We start from the raw sequence: 18,042 nt of genomic DNA, 5'->3' as shown, positions 1-18,042 counted from the left end.
TTCAGATTCTCTGTCTCCCTCTCTCTCTGCCCCTCCCCCACTTGCTCTCTCTGTCTCTCTCTCTCAAAGTAAAGAAATATTTTTAAATATATATTTCTTTTAATTCTCTCTCTCATCTCCTCAACTCACGGTCTCTAAAATAATAAAAAATTTAAAAATACTATTTAGAAAAAGAAATAGATAAATTTGAAAAACTAGAGAAAAATCTAAAAAGAATGACCAAGGTCATTTGAGAAACAAAATAAAAAATACTAAAATAAAAACTATAATTGAAATTTAAAATGCAATAGGTGAGCTTCAGGCAAATCAGACACAACTAAAAGAGAGAATCCATGAACTGAAAGATATTTGAGAAGAAACTTTACAGAAGGTAGCACAGATCTATAAAGAGATGAAAACTAGCGGTCAGTTGGGCATCCAACCCTTGATTTCAGCTCAGGTCATGATCTCACAGTTCATGAGATTAAGCTCCATGTCAGATCTTGCTTGGGATTCTCTTTCTCCCTCTCAGTCCATCCCCTGCTCACACTCTCCCTCTCTCTCAAAGTAAGCAAACATTAAAAACAACAACAACAAAGAGATAGAAACTTGAAGGAAATTAAGAGAAATGGAAAAGTGAGATTGATATACATATACACAAAATTCCACAAAAGAGAGAGAATGGGAAAATATTTAAGCAATAATGAAACTTTTCAGGCTGTCTGGCCGCCAGTAGCAGTTTCCTCTTGGTCTTTCCTTTGGGAGGAAATGGAGTAGGAAATATCACAGTTTAGGGACAAATGTTCTAAACCCTGGGATGTGAATAAAGCAGAAGAGGACCTTGCCCTCGTAGACCTTACAGTCTAGTGTAGGTGTTGGCTGGAGACAGTTCACTCAGATCACTATCACTTGGGAGTGGTTGATATATTCCTATATTCTGGCACAAACCTTCAAGGGAGAAGCAGGCACGACAATATGGACCAGCAACTGAAGAAAAGGGCAGAGACTTGTGGCTGGAAAGGCCTGGGTAGAAGAGCTTTCAGTGGGGATAAACCAAAGCCATCCAAGCCACGGCCAGTCCAGCAAGAACCTCCTGAAATGCAATGGGAGTTAAGACGATGATGGTGTATTTTTTGAAACTAGCCATCTAGTTGTTGGAGAAGATTCCTTCTCTGACTGTTACATAGAATGCATAATAAGAGGTGAATTTTCTGAACCCATCCTGGAAGAAGACTCACTGAAGTCCCTTAACTACCTGAAAGAAGAATCAGGAACAAGAGCTTTCTCAACAGGTTCTTACTGCGAGCTTGCTTCTGGAAAAATCCTTGAAATGTGTGCAAAAGGGGGAAAAATAAGAATTTTCTCAAGAGATTGTTGTAGAGAATTCGCAGCTTGAGTATTCAAAGTATGTGACAGGCAAGAAGCTTCATCTTGAAGGAATAACCAGCCCTGATGTATCAGATCCTAAACAGTTCTCAGAATTTGCTAGAAAGAAGCCCACAAAAAAACAAGAAATATGATGCTCCAGAAAGAATTGCTTGTCCTCAGAGTGGATGCACAAAGAAGTTAAAGAATAGAGCTTCCCTGAGAAAGCATCTCCTTGTTCCTGCTCCCCGAGATCATGTATGTGCAGAATGTGGGAAAGCATTCAGTGAGAAAGCAAAACTAAAAAGACATTTTCTGGTTCATACTGGAGAGAGGTCATTTCGGTGCACTTTTGAAGGGTGCGGAAAACGCTTTTCCCTGGACTCATGTACGCATCCATACTGGGGAGAAACGTTTTGTCTGTCCCTTTGAAAGCTGTCACACGAGGTTTGTCCAGTCAAATAACATGAAAGTTCACATCTTAACTCATACAAAGACCAACAAAAATCAGTGAAAGAGAAGATGGAAATAATCCTCAAACAGAATGAGCATATTAACAAAACAGTGATTTGGGGACAAATGTACCTTATTACTGTCTCCAGGAAAGAACTTTTTAGAGCAATTGCAACCCTGTATGGTATATATATTTTTTAATGTTACTACAATGCTCCTATAACTTAGGATACCATTTTAGAACATTTTAGAGCATTTGTTAAGTGCTCTAAACTTCCAACAATGTATCTCCAACAGGAAGGTCAGTAATGAATTTACTTCAAAAGCATAATCCTTAATACACTATGAATTGGATTACTGGATATGGGACTTATTTTCACATGCTATAAATTTGAAATTAACTTTGTTTTTAAAGTGTGTAGTTACCAATTGTTTAGCTTTTGCCTTTTAGGAATAGACTTCATGCTACATGTAATAATCCTAGAGAATGAAAATTTTGCTGTAGATTGCCAATAAGTAAATGAGTCCATTTTTAAAACTTAAATACAAGGTTGGCCTTAGCTCAAGCGGTTACTTCGCATCTGGTTCATAAAACTTAAATACATATTTTAATACTTTTTTATCATTGTATCAAACTATACTGAAATCTTAGTTAAATTTGAATGGTTCTTTGATAGTGCTAATTCATTTGAGTCTATTTTAGATATTTTAAAAGGAAAACCAAAGAAGAGTGCATTGAAAAGAGATGATACCAGGGGCACCTGGATGACTCAGTTGGTTCAGCGTCCGACTTCAGCTCAAGTCATGATCTCATGGCTTTTGAGTTTGAGCCCTCCGTCGGGCTCTGTGCTGACAGCTCAAGCCTGGAGCCTGCTTCAGCTTCTGTGTCTCTCTCCCTTTCTGCCCCTCCCCTGCTCATGCTCTCGCTCTCAAAAATAAACAAACATTTAAAAATTAAAAAAAAAAGAAAGAAACTTTTCAGAATCAATGAAAACAAGAAGCACAAAAATGCCAAGCTGAATAAAAAGAAATCTGCAATCAACACATCATAGTTAAACTACAGAACATCAATGACAAAAATGGTATTTTTGAAGCCAGCAGAGAAAGACAAATTACTTTCAAATTAGAAACTAGTAAGTCTGATAGTGAACTTGTCAAAATCAATAATGGAAGCCAGAAAATATCTTCAATATGATAAGACTATAACTAGCCAATCTAGAATTTCAAACCTGTTGGGGTCCAGTAGGCCAAAAACCTCCCGCTATGCATAGCCACCTACGACCTACTGCCTCTGGGGCACAGGAGAGTCTATAAGGTGACGGTGACTGGCTATGCCTCGGGGCGCAGATGAACTATTTGGGAAGTTGCGGAACAAGTCCAAAGACTGTGAAACAACATTTGGCCTCCTGGGCCGCACATGTGGCTTCTGTTCATCCTGTCTATGATTTTCTCGTTGCTTTTCAAAGAGGCATATACTTTTAGGCCTTGAATCAACTTGGGTCAATCAGTAACACCAGTCTTCCCTTACTTTGTTTTTGTCTCTAGCTCATTGTCTGCTGTTGGGAGCAAACACAATCCTCTGTCAAAGATTTACTTCTTGAAGGATAAGCATCTTGCCCATAAATAACTGCTGAAGGGCCTTGAAGGAGTGTGAAACTCCTCAAAGAAAATTCTTTAGGCTTATTTTGTGTATAGAGACAGACTCCTGTTAAGGAATACCTTCCTCGTAGTGACTTATTTGTTCCTGTTATTTACTCCTGTCCTCTCTTCCTGATAAGAAAGATCCTTTCCAGAACATGTCTTTACTTCAAGGACCATAAACTATGTAATCATTAAAGAAAAGATGTAATCACCTATGGTATATAAGACACTATCTTAGTAAAGTGTGGTATTACCACCATTCACGTTGTCTGTCTTCTTTCTTATAGATATTGCACCGACACCAACCCCCTACTCAGAGACCCTTAGACTGAGGTGCATGGGCTGGTCCCCCACACAAACCTAGAAAGCTATCTTTTAAAAAAAAAAAAAAGGCAAACAGAGGGGTGCCTGGGTGGCTTAGCTGGTTAAGAGTCTGACTTCATTTTGGCTCAGGTCATGATCATGGGGTTCATAAGTTCTTGCCTCACATCAAGACCTACACTGACAGTGTGGAGCTTGCCTAGGATTTTCTCTCTCCTCTCATCCCATTTCTCTCCTGCACTCTCTCAAAATAAACAAACTTTTAAAAAGGGCAACCAGAAGTAAGTTTCTATCAAGCAGACACATTCTAAAGAAAATTCTAAAAAATGTATTTTAAGCATAAATGATTCTAGACCTATGTCTAGAGTGAGTTAAGAAAGTGTTAACTATATGAGCAAAGCTGGGCAAGTACTGGCCTTTGAATACCAGGACAGGGTAAAGGCCCTGATTAATTTTAAACATTGATAAGAATTCATGTTACAATTCCTAGAGAAACTAATATGAGACAAGAAACTTAATATCTACCTTCCAAACTAGTAAAAGTATTTAAAAAAAAACCCACAAAAGAGGCAAGAAAAAAATCCAAATATCAATAATCGTGAAAAATGTGAATAAACTATATATTCTAGTTAAAGAACAAAGATTGTCAGACTAAATTACAAATGAAATCCAGTTCTATACTATGTACAGTGACATTTGAGACATGAGGATATGGAAAGACTGAAAGAATGGAAAATGATATACAAGGCATATATACTTATCAAAAGAAAGATGGTGTGACTATTAGCAGGTCCTTTAGGCAGAAACATTGCTACAGATAAAGAAGGGCACTACATAATAATGAGAATAATGAGTCAGTTCCTTAACCTCCAAGTATTTAAAGCAAAACCTGAAAACCACAAATCCACCATCATAGTGGCTGACTTTAACAAACCTCCCAGTAATTAATCAAGCAGATCAAAAAATGAAGGAACATGTTAACATAAAAAAAGCATATGGTCTAAAAATCCATAGATTCCTTTCAAACACACACAGAAGAGTTATAAAAACCAATCACATACAATAAAGTCTCTACAATAAATGACAGTAAATTTTCATCCTGTCTTTCTCTAATACCTCATTCTAACAATATGAGTGTCTTAGAAGTCAATAACAAAAAATATAGCTAAAGACCACCACCAATCTTGGAAGAAACACACTTCCAAATAGCCTACAGATCAAAGAAAAACAAAAATTAGAAAATATTTAGAATATATGGAAAAAAGTCACATCTCACAAACAGCTTAAGTAGAAGTTTCATAACTCAAAATGATCTTAATAGAAGTGAGGTTGAAAACTCTTAAGTTTAAAAAGCTATGAACTTCTTTCTAGAAAAACTTAAAAACATGGGTGATACAACTTATAAATGCTATAATAGAAAAATGAGATTCTTAATAATAATTTTTTATAGGGGCACCTGAGTGACTCAGTCGGTTATGCATCCAACTTTGACTCAGATCGTGATCTCAAAGCTTTTGAGTTGAAGCCCCTCATTGTGCTCTGTGCTGACAGCTCATATCCTGGAGCCTGCTTCGGATTCTGTGTCTCCCTCTCTCTCTGCCCCTCCCAGGCTCATGCTCTTTCTCTCTCTCAAAATTAAACAAACATTTTAAAAACTTTTTTTAAGTAAAAAAAAGTTATAACTGTTACAACTTAGAGGAAATGGACACTTTACTAGAAAAATATATTTTACCTTAACTGCATTAATCAGAAATAGAAAGCATGAACAGTCAATAGTTTAAAACCTTCCCAGAAAAAATTCCATCCAGGCCCAGACACTTTTACCAACAAAGCCTACCAAATATCCCAGGGAAAATTCCAATCTTAACTTATTCTTGAGAAGAAAGAAGAAACCACTCCCCAGCTCATTGTGAGCATATCATAATCTTACACTAAAATAGGCATGGAAAAAGAGGAAGAATAATTACAGACTATAAACCCATAAGAAAAATTCTAACCCAAATATCCCTCAAGTGGGAAATGGATAAACCGCAGCATAGCCGTACAATGGCACATTCAGCAATAAGAATGAACTAGTGATATATACATTGACAAGGATGGAATCTCAAATACACTATGCTAATTAAGTGCAAGAATCTAGAATCAAAAGGCAATATACTGAATGAGTCCATGTATACGACATTCTGGAAAAGGCAAAACTATAAGGACAGAAAACAGATCAATAGTTAACCTGGTAGGCCGGGGGAGGAAGGAACTGATTGCAAAGCGACATGGGGGAATCTGTGAGAATTGACAAAACTGTTCTAGATCTTAATTGTGGTGCCTGCATTTCTCAAAATTTGAAGAACTATACACTAAAAGGGCTACATTTTACTGCATATAAATTATACCTTCATAAAAAACAAAAAATTGAATCAAACCTATGAGGTACAGAAATGACATATCATGAACTAGCGGAATTAAGTATACAAAGGTAGCTTAATGCTACAAAATTAATATAATCCATTACACCACTAAAGTAGAAAAATAAGATGTTCTCAATAATGAAGAAAAAAGATATGATAAACTTCACGATCCATTCATACTGAAAATGTCAAATGAGGAATGGGGGGGAAAAAACTTTGTACCCAATAAAGAATATCTCCAAAAAACGTTACATCACATTAAAAGTAAATATCCAAAGCATTCCTTTAAGGTAGGGAACAAAGGTGTCCACAATTATTGCTTATTTTAAAAAATATATTAGAAGTCCTGACCAGCATGTAAGGGCAAAAAAGAAAGATTAGAATGAAACTAAACCTATCATTATTGAATAATATGACTGTGTATAAATAAAAGTGCAAGAAGAATTCACAGATGAGGTATTAAAATCATTTCAATGAAACACAATATCAAAATAACTAGTTGCTTCATAAAGAAAGAATAATCTTAGTACTAATTGAAATTTTTAATTCCATTACCTTGACTAGGTTCAGTGGTGTCAGATTTCAGGGAAAGCTGTTTTGTTCCATCTTTAACTTTTTTCAACCGGTTCTTATCCCCTGGTAAAGTCAATTTTTGCCTGAGTGGTTTTAATTCAAATGCCTGAAAAGTTTTGACCTGTGTTTTCTCCTCAGGAGCTACTTCTTTACTTGGGTCCTTCGTAATACTGACATTATCAGTGCTTGTTTGGTCCTCAAAGTTCAATGTTTTAGGATCTTCCTGCACATTCTCTTCTTTGCTACTCAAAGCTAGTTTTTCATCCTTATTGATGCATTCTAGTTCCAACTGTATTTGCTTATACTTCAAAAGTAAGTCTTCAAAAGTTTCTTCCCCACAGTTTTCACTTTTAGATGAATAATTTTGTTTTCTTGATGGAGATCTTCCAAAACTTTTGGCTGAACAGCATATTAAGGAAACCAGTTTCCCAAATTTTTCCGGTAAATTAACAAAAAAACATTTATAGATTAATTGCCTCCCTTTTTAATTTGTTTTTCAAAAAAAGATGAATTGGTATTCTCAAATTACTAAATTCCATTTAACATATGTGCTAATGCCCACTTTCATTATGTGCTCATATTTCAAATTCAGTAAGTAACCACATAAAATAGTCCACTTACAAAATCACTAGTGTCAGGTGTTACCCACAGTAACTACAGGCATTCCACCCACTCAGGTTTACAGCAGCCTTCCTTCTGAGGTTATCAGAAAAAGCCGTAGTAAGGGGCGCCTGAGTGGCTCAGTTGGTTAAGCGTCCAACTTCAGTTCAGGTCATGATCTCACAGTCCATAGGTTCAGGCCCTGTGTCAGGCTCTGTGCAGCTCAGCCTGAAACCTGATTCAGATTCTGTGTCTCCCTCTGGCTCTGCCCCTCCCCCACTCACTGTCTCTGTCTCTCTCTGTCTCTCTCTCAAAGACCTAAAATATAAAATTAAAAACAAAGAAAAAGCCATAATAAGTTGGATGTTAAAGATTCCTTTCTGAAAGAAGAGAGGAGAAGCTGGTTTGTCACAGATGTGGATAATTTATACTTCAGACAATCAGGAAAAAAACATTTCTTCTTTTTAATTACTTTCTTCTCAAGTCTCAAATTTTTAAAAAAAAAAGATTAAAAGATTAACATTGACAACAGCTAAAACTAGTGTACAAATAGGAAATATTTTCTTAAAAAACTAATACATAACAATCTTAGAGCTTATCAAATATACTAATATCCAACATATGCACAAGACAAGGCAGTTATACCATAAAAAAATAATAAAACCTTTCAAAGCATTCAAAATGTATCTGGTAAATTAATTTGTCCCTGAAAATAAGGATAACTCTACCAATTCTTTTCTTCTTCTCTACAAAGTGATAGATAGAACATAATTTTTTCCTTGGAAATGGCTACAAAATTCCAAACTACAATTTTTATTCAAAATAATTCACACAGATGAAAATTGTTATACTTCACTTCTCCTGCCTAGAAATTAACAAGATTTAAAGATAAGCACGTGGTTTTAATACATCACTTATAGATAGATCACTTAAAACTGGCTAGGATATAACATTACAGTTCCCTAAAGATGGTTCCTTTGTTTAACAATTTACAGGACAATCAGCCCCTAGATATTTTTAAATTTCCCTAATGATTAATATAAGAATAGGAACCACCACCAAATACTGTTTTTTCACCACCAATAATTTTAGAAACTAAACCAGACTGCAACTTATATCTCAACATCTTAACAGTTCTACAGCAAAACTGTTACAGTAAATCTTTGGACCGCTGATGTAACTAACCTCTTCAGAATCAGGTTTCTTGAAAGAATACTAGCTTCTCATTACCTGTCTTACTCTTCAAACAGAATACTAGATTACGCTGGCTGAGTGTGCTTATCCACGTTTTCAAACTTTATTTTACCTGACGTCTCTGCAGCTTTGAACACTGTAAACCACTTCTCTCTGGGCTTCCCTAACCCTCCCCCTCCCCCAATTTCCTCCTGTTTCCCTACCTTCTTTTTTTCCTTTCAGTCCTCATGACTCCTTTCTATCTGTGCAATTATGGTGCTCTTCAAGAAAGCTCTATTTAAGCCTCTTTCACTTTTCCTTTTGAGCATTCTAATGCACTGTTATATGTTTACATAATACAAGGAAGAACTTTGGCCTCATAATAGATACTTAGGGTTTTATCTTCCACAAGCCATCCCCCACTCTGTTGCTGGACTAATCTTTCTAGAACACAAATCTGATCAGATCTCTCCCCTTGTTTAAATCTTATTTGGAATAGAGTCCAAAATCCTTACAATGGCATATAATGCCTTCATAATTTGACTGGTACTTACTTTCCAATCTTGCAATTTCCCTGTTCATCACAATTCATGTACAACGTCGTATTTAGATTCTTCGGTTCTTCAAACTGACCTCAATTCAAAATTGAAATGTCATCTCCTATGTGAAGCTAGAGCATTATTTGCTCCCCTAACCCACATTACTCTTTGTACATAAATGCACTAATGATCTGCATTTACACCTCACTTTTCAGTGGAGCCATCTAAAGACAGAACACAATGATTTAAAAAATAAAACTGAGGACCTTTAAAAGATTTGTAGAGGGGAAAAATTACAAAACACTGACAAAAAATAAAAGAAAAATAAGAAAAAGTAATTCAGCTGCAACTGTAACTAACTAATCTCCATCAAGACTAAATGAAATTATTTCTCACTAATATAGGACAACTAGGATGAAACCAACACTTAAAAGATTTAAGTTAGTTATAATGCAACTTCTAACTCAAATCTGGCTTAAAAATGAACGGCTATTCAACCTTACAACTGCAGATGAAAATGAAATGACTTTTACTGAGGAGAGACACTGGCCTAATTATGTTAGCTCTCATCAGATCAGAAAGTTTAAAACAGTAGTCATCCAAAGGAAACATTTGCTAAGACTGACTATATGTCTATCACTAAGAAAAATTTTAAATGAATGAGAATGAAAATAATTGCCACAAAAGAATCTGGTTCATTCTACATTTTTAAAGCTGCAACTAGCATACCTTAATCACTACAGAAAAATAAGTTTTAAAAAAAACTTGTACTCATATTACTTTACTTCTACATTATGGAAACGAGCCACAGTATAACCCTCCTTTCGTTTCCTTTTTTTTTTTTTTTTTTTTTTGGTAAACTCTACCCTCAACATGGGGCTCAACCCTATGACCCCAAGATCAAGAGTCACCTGCATTACTGACTGAGCCAGCCAAGTGTCTCATAACCCTTATATTTTCTTAATGTAATATCTGCAAAATAAAAATGTCATTATTATAATCACACAGTGAAATATAGTACTGAGCCTGAGCAAAATGTTGGTATTAAGAAATTTAAATTAATAAAATTTTGTGTGACAAGTTTTGTTTGCTCACATTATATAAAAGTAGCTGGAAGCTATATTTTCCTTCACAAATTCTTATAAAGAATACCACCCCTAGGATGGATTAATGATACTTCACGAGGAAAACAATGAGCAGAGGATCAAAATAAGCATCCTTTTCTTAAGAGCAGCATCTGTGAAAAGAAAAACAGCAAGATAGCTCATTTCTGGTATGTTACTACAGAAATCAGATTAGATCTATTCATGTACTTTTTCACATCATATGCCTGTTTATTAATAAAAACATAAGCTTAGCAATTAATAAAGGTATATGTGACATAGGCCAAATTGCTATTGAATGGACCAAAAAAAAAAAAAAAAAGGCAAAAGCAGGAGCTGGGCAAAACCCCCTCCTCACCACCTTCTGTAATACAAATTAGATGAGGAAAAAACTCTGCTCCCACAGTACTTTTTAGATACATCAATATGAACTTTTTTACATTAAACTGTAATTATTCATATCTGTCTCTCCAACACAAATTCCAAATTTCCTGTTCTGTATTTTTCTATTCTTAAAAAGTATACATATATGTACTTAAGTAGCCTGTTTTTTTTTAGAATCAGAAATCGACACATTTTTTGTTAAAAAATATCTTGAGCAGAGTTTGTTTTTTTTTTGAAAGAACATCCTCTATGTTTTAGAAGTTAAATATCTACAATGATTTTCTTTGAAACGAGACTGGTATGCTCCTAACCCAACTTCTGGCTGCAAAATTAAGTTTTTTCTAGGCACTAGACCAGAAGTTGCTACTTCTTACCTAAACTTACATTTCTCGTCCTCTTTATATCCTAACATCTGGGGAAAAAAAAACATTTGGTCCTAAGTATTCTATAAAAATAATATTGTCTTCCAAACAAATGTTATTGCATTTAAGTCCCATATATAGTGTAATGATATAAGATCATTACACTATATAAATTATAACCAGTAATAACTGTACTTAGTAATCTTTTTTACACTATATAAATTATAACCAGTAATAACTGTACTTAGTAAACTTTTTATCTAATTATCATGAAATAAGTCCTAGTTCTACAAACTCATCATAAACTAGCAAACCTTCAGATGACTGATTCCCATGTATAAATCTTAAATAAATTTAGGAATGTTAAAGATAACGGGATTAGAGAGAACAAAAATCAGGTGTTTTGCTATTTTCCTTCTCAACCTCCCCATAAATCTCCACCCTCCCATGCACTCCATGGCTTCCAATATATTAAAATTAAAATGCTGTGTCTTTTTCTAACCTACATTTGTCAGCACTGAGTTATAAAATTTCCAAAAAGTGAACACAGAGAAGGCGGTAAAGTTTTACCAAACGTTTATGAATTTTAAACCTCTGAATTAACAGACTTCGTAAAGGTACAAGTCTTTCCCGTCCCCCACTTTAAAAGGCAACAATGTGTAACAATGAATCAAGAGAGGTAAAAGCAGAATCACAAGTAAGAACTGTAGAATTACGCTGAATGAAACGCTACAATTTTCAATGCAAAGTTCAATATGGTATAAGCAACACTATTCGCCAAATGGTTTGACTCTTTTTCCCTCGCTAACAATCTAAATCAACCTCACAGAAAAGCAAAAATTTGCACTTGTGACAAATCAGCGGTTCTGATGGTTCCGAAAAGTTACTCATCTCATAGACCTAATAATGACGCTAAAGAGAACTTGGGTATATGACACGCCCAGAGCGGACCGCCACGTTAAGGATACAACTCTTCCGAGGTGGAGAGGGCTCTCGCCAGCCCTGACTGCTGCTGAATCCGGATCCTGCTCCTCCTCCCAGAGGAGGTCTGCCCCCCGGCTTGCCTCCTCGCTCACCCCCTCCTCGCCCCCGACTCCAGCGACTTCCACCCCGGTATGGCCTGCCTCGAAAGCGGAAACGATCCAAGGCGATGTGGCTCCGTTCCCAAAAGGATGGCCGGGGGCTGCTTTCGGATATCGAGCTCGAAGGCATCCGCACGGAGGGCGGGTGGGACCGGAACGGCTCTTTGGGTCGGTAGCTGCTGTGTCCCCTGAGGTGGCCTCGCTCCGAAGCGTGCCGCGAGCGTGAGAAATTCCTCAACTGCTGCTGAGAAGAGGACGACGACGAGGAGGAGCCACCGCCTCCGCCAGATCCACCGCCCCGGGCCGGGTGAGGAGGCCTTCGCCGCGGATACGGTAACAGCCCGCCGCCGCTGCTGCTGCTGCTGCTCCGGCTCCGTATCTGGCTGTTGTTATCGTCGTCGCTGATTTCCCCATCTTCTAGCTCCCCTTCTTCCTTGGGCGAGAGGCCACTGGAGGCCGGGGCCGGAATATCTGCGGTCGCCATCCCGGGAGCAGTGCCTTCCGCACAACCTTAGCCCTCTGTCCGGGGATCCGCCCGACAATTGCCTTCCTTCTCGGTTCCCTTCTTTTCTAACGGACCCGGTCGGTGCGGCCTAACCCTACTTGGACACCTAGCGGGCTTTGCTCCCCAACTTCCCCGCACCCCAGCTCTTTCTCGCCGGACCGTCGCAACCCAGTTCCCTTCCCTAGCGCCCCCTTGCTCCTCCGCGCTCGGGGCTCTTCCGCCTCGCGAGAAAGGGACTCTGGAAGCGGCTCGCCCATGACGTCGCTTCCTGCGGCACGCAGGAAACAAGGCTTCCAGTTCACGCGATAATAATCAGAACAACGCGATTTTCAGTGGGACTTGTAGTCTTTCTGTTCTCTCTTCGGGTTTGTCCTTCCAACCTATGGCTCACACCCACCCTGGGCTCCGGATTGGGATATCAGGGTGTGTGGCGGGGTGGGCGGGCCCGTTCTTAATGTTGGCCACAAGAGAGTTTCATAGTGATGGGGGGAGGGTGAGAGACACTTTTCTAGTTGCTCTGAGGAAGGCTGCCAAAGAGACGCAGTAGTCCCACTCCCTTTTGGGGGCTGGGAAGGGGTGGCTTGTGTCCGCCATGTTGGTGAAGGTAAACGACGGAGACCGGAGGTCCAGGACTGTCTGCTCTGCTGGCTGAAGTCCGCCATATTAATAAAGAGACAGAAGGTTGACACCATCCCCCCCTCAAAATACACACACCCCTTTTTCCCACCCCCATTCCCGTTCCCACGACTCTTCTAGCTGGGCCCTTCCCTTGCCTCGCTTGCCTAGCCTTTGCGCGAAGGAAGCGTAGCAGCCAGCGCCTCAACAGGCTTAAGACCGCGCCGAATGAGGGGGAAAGGGAAATGCCGACCAATTGCGCCGCGGCGGGCTGTGCTACTACCTACAACAAGCACATTAACATCAGCTTCCACAGGTAACCTGGGCAGGGAGTGGGGGTGCCGGAAACGGGAGCTCCTAGACTGGGTACCGGTTGTGTGGGAGGAAGAAGAGGATTCTACTAATTGTAACGACTCCCACTACCTAGCTAGTAGCAAGGAAGCATCTTTCTGCCCTTTTTGTGTTTCTCAAATATGTCCACTTTTTCTCTCACTTCGGGGACGGTTTACTCACTTTGTAAAAGAAATCCAAGTTCTGTACGGTGGTTACTCCTTAGAGAAAAAGTGAGAGGAGAGTATCTTAATTTTTTCTTTCATGTATTAGACTGGGCCTTGACATGAATGATGCCTTAAAAGGAAGCGAACCCTTCCTGTTCAAGTCAGCAGTCACCTTAAAAGCCTGCTGTGTGCTTTCATCAAAGTTGGGAAATTCTCACTAGCTAAATTGACATGGGAAGCATTTAGATTTCAGTCACATAACAGTTACTGCGGAGGAGTTGAGTCATTGATAGCCAAGGAATTAAGTCATGTTAATGAAATCGGGAAAGATAAGCTTTATATTCTTAACAGAACAGAGTAATAAAAAGAACAAATGTTTTGCTTTTCCTCTGCTGGAAAAGCAATCATAATTATTTAGTTCTGTCAAATCAGAACTCTTGAAAACATTTGAACACTGCATGAAATGGAATACTTTCTGTGCAAGTGCCTGCCATGTGCCTGAAGAAGCATTCAAAGAAATTTATGTGCAAATAGTTCTGACTTTATATATCTCACAACTTAATACGATCTTAGAATGTGGATAATTAAATCCTTGACCCTTTCTCTACCTAATTACGACTGAATGCCCCTCTTATTAAAAACTGCTGCTTTAAAAAAGTCCTTGTGATTCTGATTGTTAGCTATTTCATGTAAATGTAGTGCTTTATTCATCAAATGTGTACAGAGTTCATATTTGCCTGACATATTGCTAGGGATCTAGAAAATTCTTATTTAGCCTGTAATGAGAATGAAAGACATAATTGTGGGTAAGTGCCACAGCAGAGACACTCAGGGATACCTAACTTAGCCTTAGAAAGTCAAAGAACAAGTCTCAGAGGATGTGAAAATTCAGATAATACCAAAACATGACATAGATTTAGTCCTGTATGCTACTTTACAGATTTCTCTTTTACCCAGTATTTGAGAAGATGTGAAGGTTTATAAAAGAATGACATGAGGGGCGGCTGGGTCGCTCATTGGGTTGAGCATCGGCTTCGGCTCAGGTCACGATCTCACAGTTTGTGGGTTCGAGCCCCGCGTTGCGCTCTGTGCTGACAGCTAGCGCAGAGCCTGGAGCCTGCTTCAGATTCTGTGTCCCTTTCTCTCTGACCCTCCCCTGCTCGTGCTGTCTCTCTCGCTCTCTCTCTCTCTCTCCCAAAAATAAAATAAAAAAACATTTAAAAAAAAGAAAAAAAACTGATTTAAAAAAAAAGAATGATATGATTAGATTTGCTTATTAAAAAGCCATCTGGCTGCAGTGTGGAGAATTATTTGACCCTTAAAAGTGCTGGTCAAACATAATAAGAGATGGTTTGATGATAAAGAAACTTATTACACAATGTTAATTTACCTACTGTTTCTTTCACAGAGAAATTCTGCTACAATGTCAACTGAGCTAAGCAATATACTTCACTGTTAGCCCAACCAGCAGTAAATTAGAAGTGAGAATTAATGGAGAAAAAAAAACTTGTAGTAAAACAAGAGGGAATCCACCAGTAGCCTAGACTGGATGGTACTAACAAAGATGTAAAGAAGTGGACAGATTTAAGAAAAATTTGAGTAGAAACTACTGTTTTTGGTAATTTGATGTGGAAGATGAGGGAAGGAGGAGTCAGGCAAGGCACCAAGAATACTGAATGTTTAAGAGATACACAGTGATACAGTAACATGCATACTTGACTATTTTTTCTTCCTATGAAATTAACATTTTCATGTGTAACCTCAGAAATGTAGATCTTACAATAATATAATAAATTACATTCCTATTTCATAAGTACAATGTTTGACTTAACTTCGAGGATGTTGGTAGACTTCTTTATCCTCATGTACAACTTATGTTGCCTCAACTTACTGTTTCCCATTTTTCTTATCTCTTAGCCCACTCCAGTCTAAGTCCCCCCAATAATCTTCTGAAACTGCTCCTATTATTTTTGTGTTTCTTTTTCATGGCGTGTTATTTCTTCAATGAAATACTCTACTTTTGAATTTTTGACACAAATTTTGTGATTTTCATCTTTGATCTACTGTTTTCTCTGTCAGTCCCTTTCTCTGCACCCTGACCTAGGTCTTATCACTCTTATCAAAATGATTTCAACTGTTCCTGTGGTCTCAGTTAGCACTTACTCCATGATGCCTCCCAAATCAATTATCTCCAGTCCAATCTTTCTAACGAGTTCCAGACCTCACAGGACAAGTGTCTCAGTATTTCCCTGGTCTTTCTTCACTTCCTCAGGTTCAACATATCAAAACTGTACTAATGAGCTTGCTCTTCCCCCAAACCTACACCACCTCCCATATCCCCTTTCTCAGTAAATGAAAACACCATCCACCTAGGAAGTGGTAGGTCATCCTCTCTTGACTTCTCACTCCCTTTGACTGGATTATTACAACAGCCTCTTAACTGGTTCACTGCTTCCATTCATACACTCCTAACCTCTCTCTATAATCAATGGTGTGTTGCTAAAGGTTTAACAACAGGATCTCCAGGGAAAGAGGAAAGCCCTGATTGGTAGTGTTTGCCCAATTTCCATAATATAAATACTCCTACGATGACTGGTTTCAAGTTACCAATATGACATGACTGATGAGAGAGTTGGGAATAAATGTGTAGTACCAAACTGTTCTATAGCAATTATACCACACAGATAGAACAGACACAAATAACTTCAAGAATATAGATATAGTAAACTACTTAAGAAATGATGGGTTTCAGTATTTATTGTCTTTGTTCTTAATTTAATTGCAAATCTACATAATTTTTAATGACTGTTTAACAGCTAGTTAAAACATGTTAATAATCAGCTCTCTAAATTAGGCCTTTAAATGCCTTACCAGTGCCATTTGGGACAGAGTTCAAAATTACACTTTAGGGGCGCCTGGGTGGCTCAGTCGGTTAAGCGTCCGACTTCAGCTCAGGTCATGATCTCACGGTTCGTGGGTTCAAGCCCCGCATCGGGCTCCGTGCTGTCAGCTCAGAATCTAGAGCCTGCTTCAGATCCTGTCTCCCTCTCTGTCTGCCCCTCCCCTACTCATGCTCTGTTTCTCTCTGTCTCAATAATAAATTAAAAAATTTTTTTTAAAAATTACACTTTAACCCAGAAGGCCCTCCAGCATCATTTCATGTCATAACACTTTTGCTGTCCCCAAGATAAAGCACTTTACTATTCCCACCCTAATTTCCCTAGCTAATTTCTAACTCAAAGTGTCCTGACTAGAGGTACCTGGGTGGCTCAGTCGGTTAAGCGTCCGGCTTCGGCTCAGGTCATGATCATGGTTTGTGGGTTCGAGCCCCATGTCAGGCTCTGTGCTGACAACTAGTTCAGAGCCTGGAATCTGCTTCAGATTCTGTATCTCCCTCTCTCTGACCCTCCCCTGCTTGCACTGTCTCTCTCTCTCTCGCTCTCAAAAATAAATAAAAAACATCAAAAAAAAATTTTTTTTAAAGTGTCCTGACTAGCTCTTACCCTTTCATAACACATGACACCAGTAGTTTTTTTATATTAATAAATAGCCCTTATTTAGTATTTAATGTGTACTGTGCACTGGGCTAAGCATTTACTCACATTATCTCATTTAATCCCTAGAACCATACTAGGTACCATTATTACTCCAATGTATAGATGATAAAACTGAGGCCTAAAAAGGTTAAATAGCTTGTCTAAAGTCTCTCAGCTATTAACATTGAAGGCACCAGGATTGGCATCTTGGTTTGACTCCAGAAACCATGCTCTCAGCCACTCTTTTATTGCATTAAGCCATTTGATTATGTACCTTTCCCATTACTGTATACATAAAAACTAACCCCATTAGTTTGCTCATTCATTGATTCACTGAGAACGTTCATTGAGTTCTTCACCTAATGGGATAAAGTAGTGAAAAATAGCTCTTAACCAGGAGAAACTTGATCTAGGAGTGGAAATAGAAAAGTAAACAATTAGAAGACAAATGATATTCTGTATGATACAGGAATACCTAATTCAGTCCATGAACAATTTTCTTAGGAAGATGGGATTCTTAAATTGAATCTTAAGAAAGGAAAATTGGCTCAAGTTAAGCTTCAATTATGCATTGGTTTCATAATTAGGGAGCTAGTTTTAAAAAGAGCAAAGGGTATCTGGCGGGCTCAGTTGGTAGAGCATGCAACTTTTGATCTCAGGGTCTTGAGTTCAAGCCCCACATTGAGCATGGAACCTATTAAAATTAAAAAAAAAAGCTTTCTACAAAGAGCTAAAGAAATTAAAAGGTTGAAAAATAATTCTGAAATACAGTCTTCATGTATCTGAAGAGTCTTAAAGCAATGATAATACAATGACAGTACTTAATTGTTCTGTATCTTTATTGAGGCCAAAACAAGAAATGTGCTTGTAAACCAGAGCTTGACTTTTAGCTTAGGCCCCAGGAAACAT

At 38.2% G+C, this 18,042-nt stretch overlaps 2 protein-coding genes across 4 annotated transcripts in view; one reads left to right on the top strand and one right to left on the bottom strand.

The window, feature by feature from the left end:
- Positions 1-12,734, bottom strand: part of ZFC3H1 (zinc finger C3H1-type containing) — a 53,941-nt gene extending 41,207 nt beyond the window's left edge. For both annotated transcript variants that reach the window (XM_029953214.1, XM_029953215.1), the window contains exons 1-2: positions 11,867-12,734; positions 6,720-7,136 (exon numbers count right to left, since the gene is read on the bottom strand). In XM_029953214.1, coding sequence (XP_029809074.1) covers positions 6,720-7,136; positions 11,867-12,464 — 1,015 coding nt within the window. In that variant the 5' untranslated portion in view covers positions 12,465-12,734. The remainder of the gene's footprint in view (positions 1-6,719; positions 7,137-11,866) is intronic.
- Positions 11,848-18,042, top strand: part of THAP2 (THAP domain containing 2) — a 10,868-nt gene continuing 4,673 nt past the window's right edge. The window contains exons 1-2 of one of the 2 annotated variants that reach the window (XM_029953217.1): positions 11,848-12,908; positions 13,242-13,416. In XM_029953217.1, coding sequence (XP_029809077.1) covers positions 13,346-13,416 — 71 coding nt within the window. In that variant the 5' untranslated portion in view covers positions 11,848-12,908; positions 13,242-13,345. Of the gene's footprint in view, positions 13,417-18,042 lie in introns of both variants that reach the window. The other variant, XM_029953216.1, reaches the window with a different exon arrangement.

The sequence above is a fragment of the Suricata suricatta genome, chromosome 10 (genome assembly GCF_006229205.1).
Source record: "Suricata suricatta isolate VVHF042 chromosome 10, meerkat_22Aug2017_6uvM2_HiC, whole genome shotgun sequence".
Classification (NCBI taxonomy): Eukaryota; Metazoa; Chordata; class Mammalia; order Carnivora; family Herpestidae; genus Suricata; species Suricata suricatta.
This window is presented reverse-complemented; position numbering and strand designations above follow the sequence as displayed.